Source organism: Myotis yumanensis, unplaced genomic scaffold (assembly GCF_028538775.1).
Source record: "Myotis yumanensis isolate MYYU_CA2020_CCGP unplaced genomic scaffold, mMyoYum1.0.hap1 SCAF_16, whole genome shotgun sequence".
Lineage (NCBI taxonomy): Eukaryota > Metazoa > Chordata > Mammalia > Chiroptera > Vespertilionidae > Myotis > Myotis yumanensis.
The window spans coordinates 29,022,373-29,040,536 of NW_027223767.1; the positions used below are offsets into that span (position 1 = coordinate 29,022,373).

Here is an 18,164-nt window from a genome sequence, read left to right on the forward strand (position 1 = left end):
AAACAATATGCAATTAAAAAAAATAATTCCCCTGATGCAAAATAAATTAGCTTTGCCTAAGTTCTTAAAAACCCAGGGTACACATATGCTCTTCTTCCTGGGATTTGTGCTGACTCGACTTCATTGAACTGATCCGGCTGGAAATCAGAAGTTGCAGGGTAACAATGAGAATGTTCGATGCCCTCTTTCTGCCCTCCCTCCGGTCAGTGACACTCATTTTGAACCGAACAGTTTGATTTCTGGAGCACTGGCAAAGGGAAGGTCTGCCATTTCTTATAAGAAAAAGCATCGGGGCAGCTTTGGAAAGGCAAGGTGCTTTGCTTTTGCCAGCTGATGAGCTCTGTCTGATTCCCCGGCCAGGTGCTTTACCTTTGCTGTCTCCTACAAGTTCCCATTACACTGCTCTTTTTGCTCACTGAACAGAGGGAACCTGCCAGATCTGTTTCCGTGTCACTAATCTTCGTCACTCACAGACTCTTTGTCGCTAGACGTATGAAGATCATTAAGTGACCTCAGAGTCACAGGGGAGTCTAAAGGCTTGGGGATACAAAGGACAATAGCACGGTAACCCACCTGCAAGTATTTTGGTTTCTGTTTCCTTCCGGATTGTCTCTGGCTCCTTGAGTGGGCTGGAATTGTTCACCTGGGCTCTGTTCTCCAGGGCCACAAAGAGTCAGCAGATTGAAAAGAAGTAAACATGTGTCAGTGTTTTGATGAAGGAATTCTCCTCTTTATTCTCCATTCTGTTTTTAAAACTATTCTTGCTAAATGTGTAGAAATAACCAGATCTACCAAGATAATTTCCCTTTGCATGTTTCACATGTAGTACATCATCTCTTCACATCTCTTTACATAGAAATCTTGGCCCTCAGCAACCCAACCCAGACAGGGCACAAATGAAGAATGAGCAGAAAAACAGACATTAAAGATCCAACAACTCTCCCCTCTATTATATTAAGGCAGCAGACTTTGGGGCAGGGACTGAATGATTAAGCAATTTCGAATGGGGATTAATACTTGCCCAAGATACCATAATTAGTAAGTTGAATCATGTAAAATGGTCAATGCTTGATTATTTTGATCTATAAAACAGCAAGTTCATGTGGTTCAACAGAAAAGGACATGAGCTTTGTGTTGGGTTTGGAATGGAAGGTGAAGAGTAAGTACCTTGGCATTCCATCCTGGAGGCCTTATTTCCCAAAGCTAAGAGGAGCCCCCACAGCTGAGGACCTCCCTACGAATTGGCTGTATGTATGTCCATCCTGGCATATGGGTTAGGGGCAATGTTGAACCCGGCTCCAGGTCCTGCTCAGATGCCCTACCTCCCACTTCTTAGCTTTACCTGATGGCTTTTTTCTGATGAATCCCCAGTGCTTTCTTCAGAGACTTGAATGAAAGCAGTAGAAGGTTTCCAGTCACAGCTACTTCTTCCCCTGGACCTTCTGCCAAAATGTTCCCCTTGAAAGTCTCTCACTGTTCTTGGAGACCTTGCTAGGGTCGGGCAATTGCCACCCGCATCTGGCCTCTGGCCCCTTGGCAAGATAGGAGGAATATAAACGGAAGATGGGGGGCCCACCGCCGCAGGCAAGTGAGAGAGGTTAGGAAACATTCTTGAAGAAGCCCACAGAGACATGCACTCCTCCTGCTCCTTCAGCCTCCTCTCATACTCGTTGAATTTCTGCTTGATTTTCTCATTATTCTGGTTCGCCATTGCCTGTGCGATCTTTACATCTAGTATACACTTACTGATGTACATGTCGGTCTTGGACCACTTGCTCACCTTGCACCTGGCTTCTCTGGCTGGCTTAGGTGGGCTGGGGGAACTAAGTGAACCATTTTGCTGGTCCCAGTCCTCAAAGGAGACCTCTGTGTCAGCTTCCGAAGAGCTCTCACTCTTTTCACAAAAGCAGCATGCCTCTCTCTCCATCTTTTCCAACTCCTCTTCCAGGGACGCCAGCTCACCTCCCTGGTTTTGGCTGGTCCCCTCCAGAGATAAACCATCTCCTGGGGGCTCTTTCTCTTTGTCACCTTCCGTGTCCAGGCAGCGGGAGTAGATCTCGTTCATTTCGAAGCTGCAAAGGCTTGACGGCCCTGAGCTGGGGCTCCTGGCCACAAAGCAAGCAGGAGGAGCAGCATCTTGCCTCTGAGCCTCCTTGGCCATCAGACTGGGATCCGGGACCTGAAGATCTGGTGTGGCCTTCTTGCTGGGATTCCTTGGTGAATGCAGCTGACTGCCTGTTGAAAGGAGCAGTAACATGCAAACGGTTGAGTGATCACATGCAGCAGCTAAGCGCCTTGGTGGTCGCTCGAGTGACATGAGAAAGCAGAAAGCAGCTTTCTGTTTTCCCACTCCCTTCCCAGGTGTGGAAGACTACCAGACACACTCACAGCGGGGCAAAGGGTGTTTCTAACTAAGAGAAAGTTCCCATTTTGACATGGGCTGAGGTAGAAAATCTGGGAGGGACCAAACCCTGGGGGAAATGTTCTAAGCTTAAGGTGCAGTGTGCTTAAAACATGCATAACTGCCTGGCCGGTGTGGCTCAGTGGTTGAGCATCATCCTATGAACCAGGAGGTCGTGGTTCAATTCCCAGTCAAGGCACATGCTCAGGTTGCGAGCTTGATCCCCACTGGAGGGGCAGCTGATTGATGATTGATTCCTCTTTCATCATTGATGTTTCTATCTCTCTCCCTCTCCCTTCCTATCGGAAATCAATAAAAATATATATATTTTAAAAACATGCATAACTGGACACTTCCACTTAGGCTCCGTGATTATGGTTCAGGAGCTCACACCTGGGATTGTCATTCCAGTTTTGCTCGTGAGTCCAGAAAGTTCCCAGAGCCACATATATACTCTCTGAACCCCCCTTTGTTAGTCATATGTGGCCTGAAACAGTTATACAAGAATCCTTTGATAAAAGCAAAAGCAAAGTAGATTATAAGGGCAAAAGACAAAGGGATTAGCAACAAAAGGACCAGCAGAAATCTCTGATAAGAAGACTAAGGTGATACTCTCAGAGGAACTCATTGTTTTCAAAATGAACCTGATAATCTGAAGCACTTCTTCCTAATTATCTCTGACCTTTTTTTAAGATCAGAATTCAAGATAGATAGTTTAGATATTTACTTGGTACTAATCAGGAAATACATGTTATTTATATTTAAAATGTACTTAGTTATATTTAATGACCTCATTCCTGAGTTCCTTTTTCATTAACGTAGCTTTCATTTCTATTACTGCAGCAGTTTAATCATGTTAATAAACAGAAGGTTGGTTCCAGTAGACACTATTACTAAATCAGTACTTAAACATCCTTGGGCCTCTGGCTCTTTGAATTTGAGTACAATATATTTTACTGTGAGACTGTACAGTGAAAAGAAAGGAGTTTCTGGAGATGATAAGGACTTAAAATATAAAGTTATAATTACTGCTTAACACAAATGAGCAGCTTATCTACAAAAGTAGTAATTACTATTTATTGCTTTGAAGAATATAGCAAAGACAGGGAAATAAAGGAAATTTCTTTGGAATAAAATGGAGCACCTCTTACATAAAAGTCTAATGTATATTATAAAATTCTAATCTTGTTGCATTCCTTCTATTCCTACAGAATGTGTTATTCAGTTTAAAAAGAAAACATGCATGCCCGGCCGGTGTGGCTCAGTGGATTGATGGAGCATCATCTTATGCACTAAGAGGTTGATGGTTCCATTCCATGTCAGGGCACATGCCTGGGTTTTGGGTTTGATCTGCAGTAGGGGGTGTGCAGGAGGTAGCCAATCGATGTTTCGCTCTCATTGACGTTTCTCTCTCTCTCTCTCATCAATAAAAACATATTTTAAAAAACATGCATAACTGTCAGGACATGCAAATTACAGGCCCCTGGCTCTTAAGGACTAAACTCACGGACTTCTTTACACACATAAGAGCTCAAATATTCGTGTCAGTTAAAGTTATGCTCTTGGTGAGCATTTGATAAAAGTAGACACTGCCTAAGACTCCACTGTATCATGGGAACAATAAGACCTCAATAAGTAACACCAAGACTGCCAAAACCGGTTTGGCTCAGTGGATGGAGCGTCGGCCTGCGGACTGAAGGGTCCTGGGTTCGATTCCGGTCAGGGGCATGTACCTGGGTTGCGGGCACTTCCCCAGTGGGAGATGTGCAGGAGGCAGCTGATCGATGTTTCTTTCTCATCGATGTTTCTAACTCTCTATCTCTCTCCCTTCCTCTCTGTAAAAAAATCAATAAAATATATTTAAAAAAAAAAAAAAAAAGTAACACCAAGACTGACCAGCCATCACCCCTGGTTGATGGTGTACAGCTCGCAGAGAACAGGACAGAGGAGCCAAAGCAGTGAGAGCTTGGAGAACCACTCTGGAGGCCTCTGTCCCTGTCCAGAGAGAGTCAGAGAGAGCGGTCACGTGGACTGGGTTCCAGCTCTGGAATCTTGGGTAACGAGCTCTGGAATCTGGAGCGAGCCACGACCTCTCTGACGTTTGCTTTTCTCATTTTTCTCATTTGGAATGTGAGCGCATTAAGGATGACTGCAAGGCGCTTTCCAGCTCTGAATTCAAGGTTTAGAAATGAACTAAAAAGCAAAATATTAGAAGAAACACCAAAATATTAACAAATTATTTCTAAGTGGCAGAATTAAAATGCTAAGTAATTTTATTCTTTGTACTATCTCCATTTTTTTATAAGGAGCAGATAATCGTTTTAAATTAAGAAATCATCGTTTTTATTTGTGAAGCAATTAGATAAATTCCTAAGGATAATCATGCTAGAAATTACCTGGTTGCTACTGCTTAGTTCTGGATCCAACCAAGGTGTATATGGAGGTCAAAATTTTTAACTTAATAATTTCAAGGATCTTGGTTTTTCTCTCCTAAGGCATCCATCTTTTCCCAGTGTGAGTGACATGTACAGTTTGGAGGAATTGATTAGTTGCAACCTGTGACTCTCAGAACACATTCATGCCAAACCTGTGGGGTAAGGCCATACCTGCTTCCTTCAGCTCTTTTATTTCCAAGTCAGGGTTCTCTTTCAGATGTTCTGAAGTCAGTCCTAGATAGACACCGACATCAGGATGGTGTTCATATCTATGCACCCTGGGGCTCTCAGTTGGCTGAGTTCTCTGGGCTCCAATCAATTCCTGTGACAAGGGAAAAATGATCAAGGACATTTGCAATCATCTGAATGTCACTGGTGTTTCTGAAACAGATCTAGGTATCAAATAAACTCCCTCTTACTCCTGTTGAGTAGACTGACTATATTCCCAATTAGCTAATTCATTGTTATTATTATTTTATTTTTTTAATCCTCTAAACATTCATTGACTTTTAGAGAGTGGAAGGGAGGGGGGGGGGGGCGGGGGACATAGAGAAACATCGATGTGAGAGACACATCAATTGGTTGCCTCCTGTGTGTGCCCCGACCATGGCCACGGATTAAACCTGCAACTGAGGTACGTGCCCTTGACCAGGAATCGAATCTGAGTCCTTTTAGTCTGCATGCCAATGTTCTAACTAGTGAGCAGAACCGGCCAGGGCCATTGTTATTATTATAAAAGTAACAACAGCTGCCATTCACTGAATCTCACTCTGTGCCCCAACTACGTATGGACCCTCCCCAGCTTCCCTCCATCAATTCCTTGCTACCCTCACCCAGAATAGGTGTAATAAAATGAGGATTTCCAAAAATTCTTACCACTCGGCCTCTAGCTTCTTCTTGGTTTCTAACTCCCTACTCTCCTGAGATGAGCAAGCAGAAATACACTCCTAACAGCTTCAGATCTTACCTTTAGGTCATTCTTCAGGATATACTGGATATCTTGAAGGTTCAGAGTTCGGTCTTTCTGTCTGACCTGGATGCCTGACTTAACAATATCATAGTAAGGTTTTGGAAGCCTGAAGTCAGCTTCCAAATAATTTCCCACGACTATGGATCTTTTAATAACTGAGCCATCTAAGCCATCCCAGGGTATGTTATCTGTTAAGGAAAGAGTCAGGAGTAACATTAAGAAATCAGGTGATATGGGGTGTCCTTGGTCAAGTCACTCACCCCTTTAAACATTAATTTCTGTAGAAAAACTACCTGAAAGTCCAATCACAAATGAGAGACCACTTTCCCCATTTACCAGGGGAATCCCTGCTGTAGAAACAGGAAAAAGTAGTCACAGAGTCATGTACACACGAGCTTCCCACTGGCAGACCTGGGGACCACGGGAATATTTCATGGGTCACCAATGCATTCCATTCCTCTCACAGAAGGTGTGATTTTGCCTCTGGGACTGTAAACACTGCTAACTGGGGTTTTATGGGTGTGTGTGTGTGTGTGTGTCCCTCTCCCAAAGGATTCCTGTGTCTGCTGGTACTGATCATGCCTTTAAGTGACACTGATTATATATACAAGGAACCTGGGTGTGTTTAACTTCACAGTTTACTTCTCAGAGCCCAGTCTTCCTCACTCATTTTCAAATTCTTCAGGGGCTCCTATATTCAGTTTAAAAACTTTTCTTGGATTAAATGCATTACCACTGACAAGCTGGTAGAGAGGCTTTGCTGAGTCTTAACAAACAGGTTAAAAGAGGAAGATTTCTCTGAGGTTATTTTATATCTTCCATAAGCAGAAAGAAGTTCTCTTGAAGAAATCTTTTTCCTATATCCTGCATTTTCATCAAACTAGGTAACTCCTGAGCGGGGAGAGAGAGAGAATCCAGCCTAAGAATAGGGACTTTGGTCAAGTCAATGTCCTCTTGGATCTACCTGTTAAAATCTCCTGTATGATCACAGAGAAGCTGTAGATGTCTGACTTCACGGTGACTTCCTTCTGCAAAATAACTTCTGGGGCAGCCCACCTGTACAGCTGGGCCGGGAGCGGGACGCGAGTCAGGTCCCTGTGTACATCTCTGTCCTGGCTGCAGAAGGAAACACAGGTAGGGCTCAGGTCTTAAAGGACCATTGCCATCACCACACAGTACATTTGTAAAAGCATTAGCCTCTGAAGACCAGCAACCTCCTGCGCTTCTGGAAACTCAGCTAGACCCTGAGCTAACCCTAGCTGCCTGCTACTCCAACACCTGCAATTCTTCACCATTCCCACCCTGTGGGCCTGCCCATCCTCCCACCACACCTGGCTGATCTCTCCTGCTCACTTACTCCCCTCATGTCTCAGGAACCCTCTTTCAGTTTCTCCAACATGCCAAGCACATCACCACTTCTGGTCTTTGCACTGGTGGCTTCTTCTGCCCAGTATGTTCTGCCCACAGATGCCAAAGTGACTGCTGCTTCTTATAACTGAGGTATTAGCTTGAAAATCACCTCTTCAGAGAGGCCTTCCTGACTACCTAATTTAAAGTAGTCCTGCTTTATTGGTTTCAGAGCAGTTATTATCTTAATTTCTTACTCACTTATTTATTGTTTATTATCTGTCTTCCCTCCACCAGAGTCAGCTCCACGAGGGCAGGCAGGCACCTTAGCTTTTATATCGCTGTGTCTCAACTTACACCAGGGCCTCAGCACTTACTTTTGACTAAGACTCTGTCAAGACCCTCCTGAAGCCCAAGCTGCTTTATCTAAGCCGTCTGGGACCCCTCCAGCTCCTTCTGGTTGCTCCTTTTCTGAACTCTGCTCTCTTGGGAATGAGCCTTCCCAGTTCAGCACTAAAGGCTCACAGATTTGCTTAAATAACTCAATTTCCCCCTGGCCCGGGTAGCTCAGTTGGTTAGAGCATCGTCCCCATATACCAAGGTTTCGAATTCGATCCCCATCAGGGCACACACAAGAATCAACCAATATGCCAGAACCGGTTTGGCTCAGGAAGGAGTCAAAGAACAGGAGAAACTGCTGTTATCATTTTTACACCAAGATGGAGGGTACCCTTGACAATGACATTCAACAAACTGACCTGCTCAAATAGAGTGTCTCCAAAAATAAGTGTGGGACTAGAAGCTATTTTGGATGCTTGTAGAATCAACTGGTGTTATCACCTGTCAAAGAAGGGTACACTGCTATGGACACAACTACTTGCTGACCGACATTTCTGTCTGAAGTTCCATTTTGAGATCAATTAGCCCAGTGGTTCTCAACCTTCCTAATGCCGCGACCCTTTAATACAGTTCCTCATGTTGTGGTGACCCCCAATTTCATTGTTACAAATTGAACATAATTGAAGCATAGTGATTAATCACAAAAACAATATGTAATTATATATGTGTTTTCTGATGGTCTTAGGCGACCCCTGTGAAAGTGTCATTCGACCCCCAAAGGGGTCGTGACCCACAGGTTGAGAACCACTGAATTAGCCCAAAAGAGAACTCATACCTTCCTACCCAGTTGCCTTCCAGACCCTCCCTCGACCCAGCTCCTCAGTGCATCTCACATTTCCCTTCTATTTTGGCTCCTCGGTCACCACCAGGCCCTGCCCTATGGCCTTCTAGTTAGTCTTCCTCCGATCCATCCGCCCCTACAGCCACAGCTGGATAACCACACCATCTCTTCACCTCTCTGGGCCTCTGTTTCCTCATTTACACAAGGGCAGGTTAGGCTGGGCCTCTCCAAAGCTCCCTTTCACGCTAGGATTCACATCTCCGTGGAGAGCTCAACAGCAGATGGCGCTCCATCACTGGCAAACAGCTTGGATTCTGTCACAGCCTCCCTGAGAAGCCTCTGCCATCAATAGCAAATATGTCCAAACCCTTCCGCTTCCACTGCTCCTGAACACACAGCCAAAGGATCAACCCTATCCTAAACCATTTCCAGTTTTCCCTTCACCTACACTCATCCATTCCCTTAATAAACACGTACAAAGTACTTACTGGGTGGCAGGCCCCGCCCCGCGCTGGGTGCTGAATATGAACAAGCCATGGTCCCGCCCTCTCAGAGCCTGCCATCTGGTGGGGCAGACCCACTTGACTGCGGAGAAGTGAAATAGGCAAAGTGCTGTGGGGACAGGGCTTCAGTATAGGCCTCGTGGGATGTGGTGGGAGACTGTGTCTGAAGTGAGTTTAAAAAGATAAACACTGCCCTAGCCGGTTTGGCTCAGTGGATAGAGCATCCGCCTGTGGACTGAAAGGTACCAGGCTCGATTCTAGCCAAGGGCGCATGCCCAGATTGCAGGCTTGATCCCCAGTAGGGGCCGTGCAGAAGGCAGCCAATCAATGATTATCTCTCATCATTGATGTTTCTATCTCTTCCTCCCTCTCCCTTCCTCTCTTAAATCAATAAATATATTAAAAAAAAAAAAAAAAGATAAACACTGTGAAATAGCAGGCTGAAAGTGGCTTCAGAGGGCCAGGCAGGGAGTGGGAAGCGATGAGGATGGCCATGTGGGCGGAGCCCCACCCTGGAAGGCTTCCACACCCTGCAAAGTGCCTAGACTTAATCGTGTAGGTAATGGTTTTAAAAAAGGAAAGGTTTTAACTGGGATTGAGCATGGACCAGATCTGAAGCTGAGCAGCTCAACTGGAGATAGCGCTCTGGCCTCCACCGGTTCCCACATGGAAAACTGCTCCAGTCCCCCTAACTGTCCCTGCCTCTCTCTTGTCCCATCATGGCCCCTGCACACGCAGGAGCGAGGGGATCTTCTTCTCTTTTCTCGTTAATCCTCACCTGAGGCTACTTTTCCATTGATATTCTTAGAGAGAGCGGAAGGGAGGGGGAGAGACAGAGAAAAGAGAAACATCGATGTGACAGAGACACGAGGCATCCATTGGTTGCCCTGCATGCGCTGACCAGGGCCAGAGAGGTACATGCCCTTGACCGGAATCAACCCCGGGACCCTTCAGTCCTTGGGCAGATGCTCTATCCACTGAGTCAAACCAGCCAGGACAATGAGGGTGTTATTTTTGTCACTGCCTTCCTCACTGCACTGAGACCCTTGAGGGTAGGGAACACCCTAGTGCCCCTCGGCCAGGACTATAAGGCTGACCACCCATCGCCTTCCTCTTCTTCCAGAATGCACAGCTATGGCCCCTTTCCCAGCCTCCCTTCAACTGAGAAGGTGACTGGACTCTGGCCACTCCAAGCAGGAAGCAGTGACATACCCACGAAAGCAGTGGTTGCCAACCGGTGGTCCACGGACCACTGGTGGTCCATGAGGTCCAAAAGGTTGGTGACCGCTGCACTAAAGCCCACTGTGCCCTCCATGCTCTTTCTTGCTCATTGACCAGTGATGCAGAAGACACGGTGGGGGACTGAGGCCTGGGTGGTGGCAGGGCCACGGATTGGAGGAACACGGAACACAGTGAGTGTCCCCCTCCAACACACACACTAAACTGCACTGTGAGTGAGAAACACATCTTGGCTGTCTTAAGCCACTGAAAATTCTATAGTGGACAGTTAGATCGTTTGCACACGCCGGCTAATCGGTGCTCCTGCTTGTTAAATGGTTATTAAAATGAGAATGTCCTGAGCACAAGTAACTGCCCCAAAGCCCCTCTAACCTTGGCAGACAGAGCATGTGGGAAACCTCTTGCCCCACGGATGGACAGTTCAGCCCACCAATGGGGGAGAAGCCCCGCCCACATTGGAAGTCATGATCCAGGTTCACTTACCTTTCCAGCATGTACTCCAGGTTGGTCAGCCTCGCTTCCCATGTGGAGACGATGTGGATGGCATAGGAGCTGAGGGCGCGGTGGATAAACCCCCAGGAATGCAGGTATCGCAGGGCGTCGGAGATCTGGAGCAGCAGGTGCACGATCTCCTCCATGTGCAGCAGGGGGAACTCGGAGCGCTGCAAGCGAGAGATAAGCTGGCCAGGAACAGAGGGACTGGGCCCCCTTTGTTTTTTAGCTTCCAAAGTCTTTTCAATTGATCGCCACAACTACTCAGTGCTCCCATTTTACAGGTGGAGAACCTAAAGCTTGGTGGGGCTCAGTGACTGGCCCAAGGACCCACTGACCCAGGACCCCTGACACCAAACCTGGGCTCCTTTCCCTCAGCTCAGCTGCTTCACACCATGAAAAATGAGGAGGAAGTTCTCAAAGCCTGGCAAGGGCATCCAGGGTGGGCTCACCACCACCAGCAATGAACCTGCCCTGCCCCTCAGCCCTCGCCCAAACCTGTGCTGCTGGGAGAACCTGGAACCTTAAAGGACCCATCCAGTCAGATGACCAAGAACGTTCCTCCTGAGAGCACAGAAAATCACTTCCACCACTGCACCCACATGATTAAAGTCACACCAGGTCTCTCCCGAAGAGGTGGCATTTCCAGTAAACGCCTGCACCCAAGGAGAGGGAAGGGAAACCAGGACGCTAACAGGAGGTCCTCGGGCAGGAGGGATGGCTTTGGGAAGGGCCCTTCTAGAGGTCTCTGCTCATTCCTGCCCAGGGTCTTTAGAACAAAGTCATGGAGGGGAAATGAATCTCTAGGACCTCTCTGAAGCCACATCTCAGCCCAAAGCATACTTGTCAGGAAATCTGTGGGCCGGGGAAGATGCACCTGCTCCCAGGAAATCAAAACAGTGAGAAGAGATTGATGAAGGCCTGTATATAAACAGGCCTTTCTCTATAGCCAAGGTCCTGCAGGGCACAAGTGGAAATACAGGAAAGTAAGACCAGTGGCTATTTGAGTAATTAGCTAGAAATGTGTCTGTGTCTTCTGGGTCTGCTAAGCCCTTAGACCCAGAAGGAGGACTAACAATAATAAAGTCGCAGTAGGTCCAATGCACTTAGCCTTAAATGGTGCATTATAGAGCCAACACGAAGTAGAGAATTAAGATTTATCTTCCAGAATGAAAACAAATTACAAAGAAATAAATGTCTTACTGTTGTGGTTTTTTAAGATTTATCTTCCATGCATGCACAGCTGCACAAATGGGAGCTCTCCAGCTCAGGCAGGGGAAGAGGGCAGGGAGAAGTGGGAGGGCAGCCAGGGAAAAGCCCATGGAAACAGCCACTCACCCGTTCATGGAGGACACTAAATAGTGTGCCGATGGTGATGCGCTCGTAAACCAGGCGGGTCTTCTCCAGGTCCTGGGACAGGCACACAGCCATCAGCTGCAGCAGGTGGCGGTGCCGCAATTTGCTGCAAAAGATGCTTCAGATGAGGCAGAGGGAAGAAGGACATGCAAAAAAGGGCGCTTTCCTTTCTTCAGGGCCCCCTGAATACATTCTAAACAAATATCATCTTGCACACAATGCTTTTCTAAGAAAACAGGATGGGGTGGGTGGGGTTGTCTGTTGGAATCTGTGGCCTCTCACTGATCAGCTCCTTAGGGCTGAGAGTCATCAATGACAATGTCACTAAGAGCTGCTGAGCAGTTATCATACATCATCTCCATCCTAACAACCACCTGCAAGACATGTATTGTTTAGAGATGAGGAGACCAAGATCAGGGAGATGCCCAAGTCCATGCTGTGCCTGAGCCTTCCAGCCTTGACACACTTGCGGCAGGAGTCTGACCTTGCCCGGAAAGAGCTCGACGAGCCAGGGTCCGTTCCATGGCCTCCACAGCCCCGGTGCGAACCACAAATCGAGCTCCTGCCTCAGCAAGAGCTGAAGGACTTACCCTGGGGCCACATAAGGTACTAGACCAGGGGTCCTCAAACTTTTTAAACAGGGGGCCAGTTCACTATCCCTCAGACCGTTGGAGGGCCGGACTATAGTTTAAAAAAAAAATGTGAACAAATTCCTATGCACACTGCACATATCTTATTTTGAAGTAAAAAAACAAAACGGGAACAAATACAATATTTGTATTTGCATGTGGCCCACGGGCCGTAGTTTGAGGACCCCTGTACTAGACCCATAGGTGGGCCTCAATAGCAGACACACAGTTCCTCAGACATGTGGATCTCATGCACACCCAGTTCTATGAAATCAGGACAGCACATGTCCTGATGGGTCCAGGGCTGAAAACGGGCCAGGCCTCGGGGGCTGTCGCAGGAGAGCCAGTGGACGTGGAGGCTGGACCATCAGAGAGACCGGTTATAGGGAGTCAGTCAACTGACAGAACTGACCCCCTCACCACCACCTCCACCACTCCTCAGGCTTTTCATTAATTCCTTTTTTTTTTTTCTTGGCAGCTCTTGGATGTCAAACCAACAGTCAGGAAATGCTGAGGCTGCGGGGAGTGGTCTCCACATCCCAGGGAGTCCTCAGCAGCCCTGAACTTGCCTCTGTAAAGAGCCTGGGCCTGTGCGGCCCTCGGGCTTCCTGCTCACCTGCTGTGCTCCTGCTCCGCAATGAGCAAGTCGGCCAGCCGCAGCTTGCTGCAGTGCGGGTGGGTGGGGAGATGCAGCTCCTTCACGGTGACCCTGCTCCCCTTCCACACCAGGCTGCAAGGGCAGGAGAGAGCTGGAGCAGAAGGCGGTGAGTAGCCAGTTCTCCAGTGAGCAGTTCCCCAGCCAGAGACCAGGTAGCTGTTCACACAGAACCTGCGAAGCCCCTGTCCAGTCTTTCCTCCCCCCTTCCTCCGCCCCCCCCCCACGCCCCGCCCCCGCGGCCCCGCAGGTCCTAAAGCACCTTGAGGAACTTAGGACAGGTGGCAGGAAGTCACTGAGAGATTTGAGGGAGTAACTCCCTTATTTTAGAAAGACAATGGTACCAGCAGTGGAAAACGGTAGGCAGGGGTGGTCTGGAGAAGGGGAAGCCAGTTAGGAGGCCAGTCTAGGTGAGGGACAGTGATGACCTGGGCAGAGGCCACAGCAATGGATGGAGAGGAGGAAGGGACCTGGTGACGGGCCGGTGGCCTGGGCAGGAAGATGCACGTCTGCAGGGACAGAGCCCTTTTAGAAAGGGGTTTCTTCCAGGCAGGAAAGTGTCCAGGTGGAAGGAGGCCCAGAGACCTTGGCCAGGACAGCTCCTGTGACCCCGCAGGAGGCAGGTCTCCCAGGGACTTCTGTCATAGCCAAACTGTCACTGCCACCTCTGCTGCATTTGGTTGGTGAGGGCTGTAGCCAATACCTGTTCCGGCTTCTATGGGCACCTCAATACCCTCTGGCCTGTATCAGGGGCCAGGCCATTCCTCTACGCTGCCTCTAACTCTCTAGAAAGCAGAGAGGTTAAAACACGGCCGTGAGTCGTCTTTCAGAGCAGCTGTTCTCAACCAGGGCCATTTGGCAATGTCTGTAGACACTGATTCTTACAATCACAACTCGAGGGGGTGGCAAAGAGGGCTGCCACTGGCCTCTAGAGTACAGACCAGGGTGGCTCCTGAATATCATACAATGCACAGGACAGCCACCACCAGCAAAGGCTATCCGGCCAAATATAAGTATGTCAGTGGTGCCCAGGCTGAGAACCCCTGATTCAGACATGTGTCCTTCAGTGTTAGGCTAGAACCCTCCACGCATCAGGAAGTCGCACAAAGCCCGTACTCCCCATGGGACTAGCTCCCGCAGGCCACTCTGCTTACTTGGTCATGACCATGTAGGGGCCACTGCAGAAAGAGAAGGCAGGCTCATCATCAGCTTGAATTATTTCCTTTTCTCCAATGATCGGAAGAGATCCTAAATAGGTCACCCGTGTCCTCGCTGAAAGACAAAACTAAAAGCAAAACACAGCTTTGCCCTGCAAAGTTCTAATATCCTTCCCCTTTTACTAGTGGGGAAACTGAGGCTCATGAAAAGAGCTCAGACACTTGCCTGAAGCGTTGAGCAGGGTCCCCCACAGAACCCAGGCCTGTGTGCAGTCACCATTCCTCCCCCACCACCGCCCCACACATCCACCCCAGGCTTCCTTGGCACAACCAACAGACTCAGGACTGGGGTGAGTGTCAGCAAACATTACCCAATCACCCAGCAACATTTCCTAACTCTCTTTCTCCCATGGGCAGAACCAATGATCCAAAAGATACTCAAAACATTTCTGTTTAAGCTGTAACCGGTTTGGCTCAGTGGATAGAGCATCAGCCTGCGGTCTGAAGGGTCCCGGGTTCGATTCCGGTCGGGGGCATGTACCTTGGTTGCAGGCACATCTCCAGTGGGAGGTGTGCAGGAGGCAGCTGATCGATGTTTCTCTCTCACCGATGTTTCTGACTCTCTATCGCTCTCCCTTCCTCTCTGTGGAAAATCAATGAAAAATATATTAAAAGAAAAAAACAACAACAAAAAAAACCATTTCTGTTTAAAATGGCAATTCCTTAAAAATAAAATAAATAAATAAAATAAAATGTCAATTCCTTAAAGGCATGCCAACAACACTCATAAACCACAAATAAGGCTCACGGGGTCGGCGCAGCTCTCTGCCTCTACAGGGAGACCATGTTTGGTGCCTTTACTGGGAACTCCCGAAATCTAGCTCAAGGAATCTCTGTAGAGTTTCCACCTTTTTTTTCAATAAGGAAAGCAACAGGAAAAGGCACTTGTCCTGCAAAAGTGGTAAAGAAGAAAAAGAAAACCCACTTTGGCGACGATGAGACAGAGGAGCTGGACAAAGCCGAGAGACATAGGTCCAGAAGGAGGGCCAGGTGACTCTCCAGTTAGCCCGCAAACACTGGCCGTCAGAGGCCACCTCTTACCTTCCCAAAGCCAAAGCTGTGGATGTTCTGGGCAGAAATGACTCCAGTTTTACGAGGTCGTTTAGAAGGGCCATTCGGGCTTCTAGAAATATTTAAAAGAGGAAATAAATAAGGATTAATCACCCAGATCCAGAGGAACAACGATGAACCAAGTTTTCAGAATGTGTAGTGGCTTTTGACTTCACTACTTAACTTGTTATCATGGAACTGCAGGTGATATGAGCCACCTCTCAGAGGGCACCTGTGATTCTCACCTCACCTCCTACAAACCATGCCCTTGTGCAGCCCCTCCCAGGACAGATAGAGCTGGCCTGGTAGCCCAACAGCATATTGCAGAAATGACAGTGGTGAGATTTCCAAGGCTAAATCCACCAGGGCTTCTGCCCGGATCTTTCTCAGGTCACTTGCTCTGGATGAGGCACCAATAAGGAAGCCTGACACCGAGCCAGGTGAGTGTGGATCCTGCAGCCCCAGTCATGACAGCCCAGCAGACATCTCTACTGAAACTTTTGGAGAAAACCTGAACTACAACCACCCAGCTAAGCCATTCCCTGATTCCCGACCAACAGAAACTGTGTGAGCGACAAATGATCACTACTGTTTGAAACTGCTACGTTGGGGGGTGGGGGTGATTCATTATGGAGCAATAATGAGCACGGATGGTCAGTTGGAAAGAATCATAAAGCTTCTCTTGTCCACCTTTCTCATGTTACAGATGGGGAAAGTGGAGCCTGGGGTCACAGAGCAGCAGCAGGGACTAAGCCTGGGCCCTAGGTGGTCTGCCAAGACCCTCCTGGTTGGCCAGGCGGTGTGAGCACTGGAACAGGCAGGGGCAGAGAGGCCAGATGAGGAAAGTGGGCGTTTATCCTGAGAGTCATGGGAAAGACCCTAAGAAGGTTTTTTGTACAAAGTGAGGGGCACAACCCAACTTCCATTTTTAACAGGTCATTCTGGATTCTGGGTAAAGAACCAAGACCGGCAAGAGAAGTAGCCGGGGGAGCAGTTAGGCCTAACTGCTCACCGGCATCTCTGACTCATCTCGCCCGAGAAGCCAGCAGCGTCCTGGTCATCAGAGAACCAGGACTCCATGTGCACAGAAGGACAGGATGGGGGAGCCCTCCAGAGTGTGACGAAGCTAGCCACCCTGATTACAAAGACAGCCATCAGAGAAAACCAAAAGGAAAAGGATTCTCTGACTACAAACCCTAAGGCAATAAAGTCCCAAGAATTTAAAATAACTGAGCCTGTGGCCCGTCTCCTGCAGTTGCCCATCCCAAGTTAGCAGCAAGCCTCTCACGCCAGCTCAAAATAGCCTGAGGAACTGTAAATTAAGTATTTGTGGTCATTTGCAACCTTAGTAATAAAGAAATATGCTTTCTATAGTTCAAGATATCAAAACATCAACAACTCCATCCAGAGGTTCTGAGAAAGACTTTCTGCTAAGCTGCCCAGACCTGAAGAGTTCCTTCTCTGCTGAGCACAGGGCATCTCCACTGGAGCCCAGAACTCATTGCCCTGGACATTCCTGGCCGGGGAATGGCCATCCTTCTCCAGTGGCCACACCTCCTTCTGAGCTCATCCCTGTGGGTGAGCCAGAGGCTGGAGGGACTTCTGTGGCCCTCGCTACGGGGGCCTGTGAGGAGGCTGGGGCGATGCAGGATATCCCACTCGGCTCGAGGCAGCACTCACCCCTGCATGAGGCCCCCGAACCGGGGCAGGCTGCAGATGAGCCGCTCAGTGGAGTCAACCTTCTTCAGGAGGTCACAGGAGAAGTCCTGGACGATGGCCTGCATGTGTGCGGCGCAGCGGTGGATGAACTCCACCATCTGCAACACCACAGAGAGCTCAGTGCCGCACAGCAAGGGGCTCCCGCCCTTCAGAGGAATTGTGAGGTGGTCTGAGGTCAATGGTCTAGGAGCTGGGAGCCCCCCAACAGGAAAGGGAGGGTCTAAGTCAGCGGTTCTCAAGCTGTGGGTCTCGACCCCTTTGGCGGTTGAACAACCCTTTCACAGGGGTCGCCTAAAACCATCCTGCATATCAGATATTTACATTATGATTCATAACAGTAGCAACATTACAGTTATGAAGTAGCAACGAAAATAATTTTATGGTTGGGTCGCAACATGAGGAACTGTATTTAAAGGGCCAGAAGGTTGAGAACCACTGGTGATTTTCCAAAGGTATGAAATGTTTTCAGGGAGATGTTGGCAATAATTTCCTCCAAGTCCCTCCTCCTTCAAGAGATAAACTAGACAGGAAGAGTGAAATTATTTGTCCAAGGTCCAACAGCTAATGAGCCGGAGAACCAGAGGAAGGGCAGTGAGGGGAGAAAACTGTCCCCCTCCCCCCTCCCCTTCTTGTGCTGTCCCAGGGCCAGCCGCTAGCCCTGGGCTCCTGGCTCCCAGCCCAGTGCTCGGCCTTGAGGGTGGCTGCAGAGGGGCCCACCCTTACCATAGTGCTGCACTCCTTCCCGGCTGTCAGGGCCCAGGCCTGCGGGCTTTGACCCTTCTCGTCGTGGAGTCGAAGGTCACCCCCTGCATCCAACACTTTGCTGAGGATCCACTGATTGCCTGAAAACGCTGCTGCGTGCACAGGGGTGCTCCCATCAAAGCAGCGGCTGGAGGGGGATACAAGGAGTGTCCATGGCAACACCCCTCCCTTCCACAGAGCAGGGGGGATTCAATGGGTGACAGGTTTCC

The 18,164-nt window shown here is 48.6% G+C and overlaps 1 protein-coding gene across 1 annotated transcript in view; it reads right to left on the bottom strand.

The window, feature by feature from the left end:
* TEX14 (testis expressed 14, intercellular bridge forming factor) overlaps positions 1-18,164 on the bottom strand; it is a 124,127-nt gene that overhangs the window by 32,443 nt on the left and 73,520 nt on the right. Inside the window, exons 4-15 of the mRNA XM_070395326.1 lie at positions 17,917-18,082; positions 17,155-17,291; positions 15,466-15,547; positions 14,362-14,492; positions 13,169-13,282; positions 11,906-12,029; positions 10,559-10,737; positions 6,771-6,922; positions 5,804-5,994; positions 5,008-5,158; positions 1,476-2,235; positions 574-681 (exon numbers count right to left, since the gene is read on the bottom strand). Of these exons, the coding sequence (XP_070251427.1) occupies positions 574-681; positions 1,476-2,235; positions 5,008-5,158; positions 5,804-5,994; positions 6,771-6,922; positions 10,559-10,737; positions 11,906-12,029; positions 13,169-13,282; positions 14,362-14,492; positions 15,466-15,547; positions 17,155-17,291; positions 17,917-18,082 (2,295 nt within the window). The remainder of the gene's footprint in view (positions 1-573; positions 682-1,475; positions 2,236-5,007; positions 5,159-5,803; positions 5,995-6,770; positions 6,923-10,558; positions 10,738-11,905; positions 12,030-13,168; positions 13,283-14,361; positions 14,493-15,465; positions 15,548-17,154; positions 17,292-17,916; positions 18,083-18,164) is intronic.